The 9,982-nt window shown below is 36.8% G+C and overlaps 1 protein-coding gene across 2 annotated transcripts in view; it reads right to left on the bottom strand.

Annotated features, from left to right (window-relative positions):
- Positions 1-9,706, bottom strand: part of LOC102206206 (macrophage mannose receptor 1-like) — a 17,574-nt gene extending 7,868 nt beyond the window's left edge. The window contains exons 1-19 of one of the 2 annotated variants that reach the window (XM_013913223.1): positions 9,566-9,706; positions 8,909-9,265; positions 8,497-8,667; positions 8,200-8,355; positions 7,863-7,985; positions 7,260-7,397; positions 6,985-7,167; positions 5,425-5,579; positions 5,098-5,211; positions 4,561-4,676; positions 4,328-4,476; positions 4,042-4,241; positions 3,051-3,175; positions 2,711-2,783; positions 2,413-2,566; positions 2,240-2,278; positions 787-950; positions 607-668; positions 29-129 (exon numbers count right to left, since the gene is read on the bottom strand). In XM_013913223.1, the coding sequence (XP_013768677.1) occupies positions 29-129; positions 607-668; positions 787-950; positions 2,240-2,278; positions 2,413-2,566; positions 2,711-2,783; positions 3,051-3,175; positions 4,042-4,241; positions 4,328-4,476; positions 4,561-4,676; positions 5,098-5,211; positions 5,425-5,579; positions 6,985-7,167; positions 7,260-7,397; positions 7,863-7,985; positions 8,200-8,355; positions 8,497-8,667; positions 8,909-9,265; positions 9,566-9,644 (2,659 nt within the window). In that variant the 5' untranslated portion in view covers positions 9,645-9,706. The remainder of the gene's footprint in view (positions 1-28; positions 130-606; positions 669-786; positions 951-2,239; positions 2,279-2,412; positions 2,567-2,710; positions 2,784-3,050; positions 3,176-4,041; positions 4,242-4,327; positions 4,477-4,560; positions 4,677-5,097; positions 5,212-5,424; positions 5,580-6,984; positions 7,168-7,259; positions 7,398-7,862; positions 7,986-8,199; positions 8,356-8,496; positions 8,668-8,908; positions 9,266-9,565) is intronic. The other variant, XM_005742483.1, reaches the window with a different exon arrangement.
- Positions 9,707-9,982: the final 276 nt, after the last annotated feature.

The following is a 9,982-nucleotide window of genomic DNA, read 5'->3' as shown; positions in this document are numbered from 1 at the left end:
AAACTGAATCGTATTTCGGTACACTCACCATTGTGATATGTCATGAAAGCACAGTTCTCATCAAAGTTCTTGAAGTCAGGTTGATTTTCCTGCCAACTTTGAAACAACAACTGAGAACCATCCATCCACCTTAATGTAACACAAAAAATACATTTGTTTAAATATATCTGTAAAAGATTTGTGACAATAATACCAAGACAGTGGCATACTGGGTTCATTAAAGATACTCTTATCCTTCTTCTTTTTGGTCACACTTTTGTTGTTTTTAGCTGTAATAACTGAGTAAAATTGGTGGGAAAGATTACAAACAGGAAACTCCAAAATTTTACAAATACAGACAAAGCTTCGCAAATACAAAATGCAAATAGATCTGCATTTGCAGTTAGAGCTTAAAGTATTTGGACAATAAGACACATTTAATTTCCCCCTTTGTGTATCAGAACAGTAGATTTTAAATCAAACACTCAAGATATGACTGACTGAAATTAAAACTGGTATACTTATCTGACATGCTGCCTTGCACTAAGTACTTTTTAACTTGCTGTTACATAAATTTAAGTTAATTGTAAATTGCATTTACGTTTTTGTCACTAAATTCATACTCACTGAAATGTTCCATCAAGATCTACAGATAGGCCAATCCAAGAATTCTGATAACCTGTTGAAATCTGCACAAAAACATGGATACATAGGAAAAAACTGTCGGTGTCTGGATGTTTAAGTTTTTGCAATTATAACTTAAATACCCATTGCCTTGGTAAATGTTTTACAAATGCCATTGCTCACCTGTTTCCATAAAAATATCCTTTCTGCTTCACTGTTGATAGATACCAGGTCACCATGCCTCTGTCTGCAGAACATACGGGCGTCCTCCATGGCCATCGCCTTTTTGTTAATGTAATACTGAGCCCCATTCCATTCTAGCCACCCATCAGATGTCGTGTTATATTCTGAGAATAGATAAGAAATGCGCAATCTATTTCAGTAAATGTGCAAATAGTATGACCCTCTTTTTCAAAAATTTCAAAGAAAACGTTATAAAAACATGTTTGGAAACTGCTGTAAATGTGTTAGATAAGCAAGTCTTAAAAAAATAACTTTTTTCATGACAAGCTCATGTTTTTCCAGCTGTTCACAGTGAGGCTTTAAAATTATGAACAACAACTGCATGTTTTCCATCTTTTCCTCAAACTACACAATCCAATCTTCCTTTCTTCACTGTGAGGTTTATGCTCATACAGTATCAATGAGATCTGGTTGTGGCAGATGGCCCCGCCTCCCTGAGCCTGGTGCTGCCAGAGGTTTCTTCCTGTTAAAAGGGAGTTTTTCCTTCCCACTGTCGCCAAAGTGCTTGCTCATAGGGCCTCATATGATTGCTGGGTTTTTCTCTGTATGTATTATTGTAGGGTCAACCTTACAATATAAAGCACCGTGAGGCAACTATTGTTGTGATTTGGTGCTGTATAAATAAAATTGAATTGATAAACAAATAAACAGTTCAACTATGAAAAAACAGTTCAGTCTAATTCAACTGATCCTTGCACCGTCAGATACAGAGAAAAATAAAGGATGGTCAGCCATTAAATCCTTTCAATGGGCTTCACACACTCATAGAACTGACTTTCTATTTACTATTACTATTCTCACAGGTTTTTATCTTGTTTTGTTTTTTGAAACCATTATTCCATTATCTTTTGAGATTTCAGAAGAGCAAGTCTAGGTTCTGTGTCATATTTTGGATTTGTTGTTGGATTATGAATGGTAAACAGCCTGTATTTGTATAGCACTTTATATAAAAAACGCATTTCATATGAGTTCATAAACATTCATTCATTCATATATTCATTGTACATGTGTCCTAGCAGACACAGCTATGGTATCAATTTCAAAAATCAAAAGTGTTTTCTCAAGTTATCGCATTCACAAACACAACACCCATCCATCCCATCTGCCTGCCCAGTGGGGGTCACAGCAGTACCCCATCAGCCTTTAACAGCTTAGTGGTAAAAACAAACCAAAACACAATAATATTATTCAGCCTATTATTATTATACTTATTATATTATACTAGTTTCAAATATTTGCCACGCAGAAAATCAGCATCCATGAGACATCAGCTTCCCTGTCAGCATAGTATGAATAATGGTCTCAGCCTGGTAATCCCAATAGAAAGTCAACAGTCATGTAAAGATGCTGTATGGCAGTATGGTCAAATTCCTCAATGCGCTGGTGCACTTACCAGGGGTGACAGGGTCTGGAGCCGGCTTTAGGGTGACTCCTGTGAAGCAATAAAAACAGAATATTGTTGAGTTACTAGTGACCAGCTTGACATTGTGAGAATACATACAATAATCTTCTGGTCCAAAAAAAAATGCTACATAAAAGAATTGTATAACTGTGACCATGATGTACCTGCGTGGATTTGACAAATCCAGTTATTGTTCTTCTCACAGTGCACATCGCTCCAAAAAAAAGTTTTCTGCCAATAATTGGATTTCATTTCAGCACATGATTCAGCGTTATTTTCATTGTTTGGCTCTCCATCACTCCACTCTTGAAAGTTTACCTTTATACAAAAATAAGATAATTATGAATAGTAGCAGTAGTAATAGCAGCTGTAACATCAGTAATATTAATAATCATCATCTTGATCGTTATCATCATTTAGGCTACATAAACCATTGTAGAGAGTTAAAAACTGTAAACTCACCGGGGATCCATCGCTCCATACATAACCTGTGTCTGGGTCAGGAGCACTAAGTCCAATCCAGTATTGATTAGGCCTATAATGGACAAATGTATGTTCTAAATGTTTATACTTGTGTAATTTCTTTTTCTTGCTCAAAGACCTTTTATTTACTTATTTTGTGTAAATATTTTGTAAAAACATGTTTCCTTTTTTCTATCAGTGATTATGCTAATACGCAACTCATTGCTTGAAAATGATAAGAATGTATGACTGCCACTAATGTTTGACTTAGGCTGGAGGTGTACTTTACGAAAGATTTTTATCTTATGTAGCTCTGATTGTAGACCAGATAACACCATACCATGAAAATTGCCTTGGTAGTAAATCAGCACTGCTGTGAATGCTGACTAGGTCTCCTCCAATGGCTCTGCAGTAATCTCTAGCCTCGTACCAGGTCTTTCTCTTTTCTGAAGCCTCTGTAAAGATCTTAAACAAAATATAAGAAACTGAATTGTGATCTAAAGCTTTGGTAATACTTGTACATTCAGAACTACATGCTAAACATGGGCAGTCATCTCTGTTTTCATGTCATCCTTGTTATGAATAAGATCAACAGAATAATCATATCCTTCTACAACAGAAAGGATTATGAGTAGGGAAGTGACAGAAACCCATGTGCAGAAATGATCACAAATCACTAACAAAAAGGAAAGTCAAGTTGTTGGCAAAAAGTCACAACTGTCACAGATATTGTGAAATTGATGGGACACACACTCAAAACAAAATTAACATGTTTTTCCTCTGCTTATTCAGCAAGAGTTTTTTGGTTGTTTTTTTATTTTTTTGGGCCAGTTTTGAAGTTGGCTCTGCAATCCAAACGGTGATATTGCAGCTAAGCTAAGAGGAATACCATCTATATTTACATTCTGGGATGTTATCACAAGCCTCTTGTCATGTGTCAATCCATACTTTCTTTTGCATAAATGATGCAAATGACAAGTGTAGTTTGGTTGGAATGAAATCTTTCCTACATAAAACTGATCACAAGGTTGTGAGGCTTTTCTTTATTTGTTTGGTTTTTTGGGGCTTATAGCAGCACAACGCATTCTGGTTTCAATAATTTTTTGGAGTAAAATAACATCGGACATGTCTTTACCCATTTATTCTTTTAACAAAACCAGTTAATATTGGTCCTCTGCTACTGCCTTGAATCAGGAGGAGCTCAGGGTAACTTACTTGTTTATAGTGCTACTATACTGCTGCTCTTGGTAACTCTACTGTTTGTAAAGGGCTTGTAAAAAATAGAGACTGCAGAATACTTAAGTCATGTACTACTGTGGCAACCACAGTACCTTATAACAGATGCCTCTGGATTGCATCTTAATCCATCCATCTGTGCAGTTAGGCGTGGCAGTGGTTGGTGGAGCTGGGGTTAAAGCTGCCCCCTCTGCCAGGTGTTTACAGATGTATTTTTCCTTATTGGTACAAGACAACACATCCCAAAGGCCAGCAGAATGCCCAGTTGCCATAGCAACACAACCCTGCACGTGACCTTGTGTTATAAAAGAAATTGTTAGCTGTCATTTGTGAAGACATCTCCCAACTATAGTTTACATAGCGATTCACATTTTGCATTACCTGGCATATGAGTGTTCCAGTGAGTATATCTTGCATAGGCATTGTTGGTCCACATAAAAAATTCTCTGTTTTTCAGGTTTGAGAGACCTATCCAGAAGTGTTTCTCTGGCCTCAGCCCCACCAAGCTTACAAGGAAAGCATTATCCACCCTGGAAATATTTACACAAGTCACATTAGAGGCTGCCTGATGCAAAATTACATATACTTTTTTTTTTTTATGAAAACTATTTTACCCAGTTGAAACATCAGCTAAGTAAGAGTTTGAGCTCTTGCAGTCATCGTTGGCTTCATGAAACGTCTTTGTCTCAATCCCTACAAAGTAGCAGTAGGATCCATGTCTTTTCCAACCCTGCATTGCAGAGAAACAACAGTTGGAGAACTATTCAAGCCTGTCGTTAAATGTTGTCTTTCTGTCTTTTTGTGATAGCAAGGAGTAAAACACCAGAATGCAGAATCACACTGCATCAGTGTGACTACTTGTTTACTCTACAGGAATGTGTTTTTTTTTCCTAAAAATGACTAAATAAGATGTTCTCTTAATCTTTTTACTATAAACAGCACCCAAATACAATGTTTCATTAGGCATCATACCTTATGTGTATGCTGCTTTCCTAGATATTTCATGGACCACAGGCACAAAATTAAATTTAGACATTGTGCCATTTGAAATATACAACAGCCTTTACAAAACAGAAACAGATAACAGAATGTGTGCATTCGACCAACCAGATGCAGACATTCTTTGGAAAATATATGAAAGGTTCACATACAGTTTTGCAGCCTGCGTTCAGCTCCACTTCATCTCCAGAGGGTTCAGAGTCACTTGTCTTCATGCAGATAAAGCCATGTTTCTCGTCACACACACGGTCAGCCCAGTTTCCATTCTGCAAGAATGAAAAGAACAAAATATATGTGGAAACTGAAATTAACAAGAGATAGACAGGCTACGGTGCATATCATAAAACAAAGACCTAATTTTCCTGGATATTAATGGACCTTCCTGGCATCCAGTGTTCTTTAACAGAACTGCATAGTTTTACAGAAAAAAGCTGGTGTGTCACAATCATCAATAATCACTCCCACACTGTGCACCTTACCTCCCCTCTGATCAGAACACAGTCTTCTTGTTCAGAGGTGACAGTTGGTTCCCGAGAGTCCCAGCTAGTGTAACTCACAGGAGAATGATCACTCCAAACAAACAGCCTCTCTCTGTTCCTATCGTTTAGTCCAATCCAGAGTTCATCAGTGGATGCTGCAGACAGAAAATAACATTAATTGTTGTATAATCTTCTTGATAAATTCTGCTCATTTGCTACTCTTTAGATGTTACTTTTGCACTTAAGTTTTAGACTGCTGCTAATCGTCTGCCAGAATTGCTGGACTTGTAAACAAACTTCATCATATGTGAGATGTGCAGCGATACAGGGATCAGTCAACAGAAAGTGACTGAATCCTTATGAAGTGACAAAATCAAAAACCTAGTTTTGTGTCCAAAATAGCAGGATTCCCAAAGTGACCGACTAATGAACGGTCATTATTCTAAAGAGGTAGTCTGCATGGTAGGTCTGAAGTGACTGTTAGCTGTGGTGAGAGCCCTGGATTTTCTGAAGGTGGTGGACGGCTATACATTTCCAAGAATAGATTGCTCACAATTGTATTATGTGTGTAGCTATAAAATAAGATATTCATTAATATCTGTGTTTGAGTGTGTTTTTAACTTTTCAGTGTGATGTTCAAAGTAGACATTTTAACAATTAAGGAGAGACAACTTCTAATGACTTAATTACAAGCTGAACACTTCCTGTAACTTTAACAGTTAACTTGATATTTATGTGGGATTTGCATCTTTCAGTTAAATGGACTGAAGTGAATTTAGGGCTGAAGTATAAAGGAGCATAAATTTGTTCAATATTCAATCACCTGACTTCTTGTGACTTTAGTTTTATGAGGTTAAATGTGTTCTCAGAAATGGACTATCTGATATAATCATGTTAAATCGAAAATAGAATTGAATTTAAAATCCTTCTCATTACGTACCAGGTCTTGAATAATCTGGCACCATCTTGTCTTAATGACCTTATCACCCTATTAGAGCACTTCGCTCTCAGCCTGCTGGCTTACTTGTGGCTCCTACAGTAAAGTTAAATTTCATTCAGCTTCCAAGCCCCCTCGACTATGGTTCAGAGAGGTAACTGTTGCTGTGATTTGCGGTATATAAATTACATAAAACTAAATTGTTGGTCTTTTTCTTAGATCAACATGTTTGTTTGTCTAGGATTCACACTGTATATGACAAATAACATTGTTATGATTTCACAACTTTGCAACTTGGAAAAAACTTGCGTTCGGCATTGGTATGTGATCATTGTTAAGGTTTGGGGTGTAGGGTTAGGGTTTGGTGTGTGGTGTGATGGTGTTTCCACATCACAACATTATGACATCACTGCAATGTGATTGATAACTTGCAATGTTGAAACTGGACAAACATTACTTTTGTTGATCCAGGAACATACCAACACAATCATATTAGATCGTGCCTCAAAAATATTTCAGTTACTCACCAGCAATTGCATAAAAATTGCATAAATATGAAAAGTGTTGGGTGACGGTTATGTTAAAGGAATGCAAATGGTGCTCAGAAGTTTTTATTGCCATACCATATCCAAGTTGAGAGATGATGAAGCTTTGGTCCTCTACATTACGAATGGTTACTAGGTCTCCTCCTTCTTTACGGCAAGCTTTCTGAGCATCAGACCATTTTTTTGTTTCATTACGATAAAGGTAAAAGCAGTGGCCATTGTAGGGGATCCAGGGTGCTGTACAAAATCCACTCTCGGGAGCTATGAAGCATAAGAAGAACAAAAGAAGATCAAAGAAATAGAGTCAATCAAGTTTTTTAAGAGAAGGGTAGAGAAGGGATTTTTTTCTATACCTTCAGTAGGTGCATCCAAAGGTCCTTCACTGTAGCAGATGTATCCCAGTTTCTTGTTGCATTTTGAACTTTGCCAAGAAAACTGAACAGCGCCATCAATAATTCCACACTTATATCCTGGATTAGAAACTGGATGTCCTACAGAGCAGTGATGGTAAATGATACTTGTCACTTATGAGATGAGACTCGGCAACTTTCCATTCACAGGATTCTCAAGATATTTAGAAGCATGGTGTGTATTGTGTATGAGCATTTTAGTTTTCGTGGAAATGAAATAGAAGCCTATGATTTCTACCCAAGAGTGATAAGGTTATGTGACACACAACGCCACCACAATAATTTAACGGTTGTTGAAATTGCTGAACAATAAGAGGTTCTCTGATTATTGCTATATCTGCAGTGTGACTGGCACGCCTGCGTGGAAGACATTTTATAAAAAAATAGGGAAAAAAATATTGACTTGCTGACAGATAACATTTCTTATATCAATAAAAAAAGATGACAAACATGATCAAGATGACTTGCTGAAATATTTTAACAACAGTAATGTAAATTATCATCAGAATGGTAACACAAGCTCCTGAAACTTGAAAGAAAACTTACCTGAGTCCCAATTCAGATATGCATAAGGATTCCCATTAGACCACTTCCACACATAATCTAAATCCTGGAAGATCAGTCCAACCCAGAGCTTGTACTCCTGTCCCCAATTTGTCCCTAATAGTGCTGTCAGTAGAGTTTAACAGACAAAAGAGACAGAGAAAACAAAAGTTTACAAGTATAATACTCAAAACATAATCATCAGCTGGAGCAGTCTACAGTCTACAGACCACAACAACTTTAATGTTTCAAGTTTTAGCTATTTGTAAAACTCTCTCAGCTTAAATGAATTGTTTTGTTTTCAATATATTCAGTGTACTGTGGAGACTTTTCTCCTTACCTGAAATATAAGCCTGCTCATGAGGATTGCTGATACTGAGCAGGGAGGCACTCTGCTGTTTGCAGCTGGCATCAGCCTGATCCCAGGTCAGCGCTGACTGTGTGTTCAGCTGATAAGATGCTCCTGTTGTAGGGTCTTTGTTCCAAGTTTCTTTGGCTGTGACACAAACACAGTTAAGGTATTATAGTGTTACACTGAACTTGTACCTCAAGATGGCGTTCCTCAACATTTAAATTTGGATGTCCAGGTTCTGCTTATTACTCTGAAAACCTGTATTAGAATTTGTTGTGTACTTACAGTTAGTTGGGCAGTAACCCCAGAGTTCATGATCATATTTTGTTTCAACTGCACACCATTTACGGTTCCCTGGAGAGTCAAATGCAGTGCACTCCGAATACCAATTGCTTTTGTAAAAGAAAGGAAACATGCACGGCCTCCCAGCTGCATTTCCTTCAATGGTGTAAAGTTCTGAAGGACCAAAATAAGGAAAACATATAAGAAAAGAACAAAGAATAGCTTGAATAGTTTAAGAAAAAATGATACTTATCATTTATCAACATCTTGTAATCATTTGACACACTATCTTTGCATTACAACTGTTTTGGAACTAAATATGAAAATCTACAAATTTATTATGCCACTAATATTATTTCCATAAAAGTTATTATGAATTACTTTACAATGTTTTTGTTTTTTTGTTTTCACTTACCTGTATATGTTCTTGTGCAAGCACCGCTGGAAGTCCCAGAAATTGTAAGGTGGCTATTGGGCACAACTTTATTTGAGAGCACGGCTGTGTTATCGGCAGTGAGGTCAATGTAAAGTTCTTGGCCTTTGAGAGCGATCACAGTTTCATTCTTGCATTCCCACTTTTGGAGCTCACTGGTTTCATCACAATCATACAGGTTTACTTCACTGCCCACAGTTTTTCCCTGAACACCCAGGCACTTGTTCTTATTCTGAACCAAAAGTCGATCCCCAGATGTCCAGCGAATGTCATTGCAGTGGTTATTTAATTTTACCAAACAAAAACCAGTGGCCCTGTTAATTAGTTGAAATTGGGAATCTGTAGAGAAAAAAATATTGAAAAACAGTACTGTTGGAGATGTAAAAAAACAAAGAAAATCTTCATCCATTTATCATACTTGCTTCAACTGATTTTTATATTTATAATTGCGGAAAGTTTACTTAAAGAACAGTTTTTATGATAAAATCACGAATAACTCATTGTAGAATTGTAAAAAACAAACAAACATAAATACAGGAAACGATGGAGGACACAACAATCTTACATTTAGTGCAGACAGGCAGGACGCACGATACTCTGTAAAAGCCTTAGCAAAAAATACAAGAAATAGTTGATTACCATCTGAAGCCAAACAAAGAAATGTTTGGATGAGAAGCACAAAGACTGTAGAAGTTATCCTCATTGTTAGTATTCCCATTCCTGTGTCTTATATTTTCATATAAGCTAGTTGCACAGGAGCAAAACACAGGGTGTGAATGATTGTCAACCATGACTCTTTATATCATCCTGTCTTGGGTCATCATGATGAGTGATGTTTTACAAGAAAAAGGAGGGGAGGGTTACTGTGAATTTTGCCTCACTGACTTGTATACTGATTTTCTAGCTTATCCAAAGAAACAAAAATGTAGACATTTTCCCTGTAGTCAAGAGAAGTAGGACGGAGGGAGATTTAACTCAAAAAAATTTATGATTTAGTAAAAAGAAGTTGAATTAAGTTAATTGTTGTTAGCAAACAGAGTTTTAAAGGGGGGGGGG

The sequence above is a fragment of the Pundamilia nyererei genome, unplaced genomic scaffold (genome assembly GCF_000239375.1).
Source record: "Pundamilia nyererei isolate P.nyererei 1_Seehausen unplaced genomic scaffold, PunNye1.0 scaffold00121, whole genome shotgun sequence".
In the NCBI taxonomy this organism is placed as follows: domain Eukaryota; kingdom Metazoa; phylum Chordata; class Actinopteri; order Cichliformes; family Cichlidae; genus Pundamilia; species Pundamilia nyererei.
Note: the sequence above shows the minus strand (reverse complement) of the source record. Positions and strands in the feature narration are given on the sequence as shown.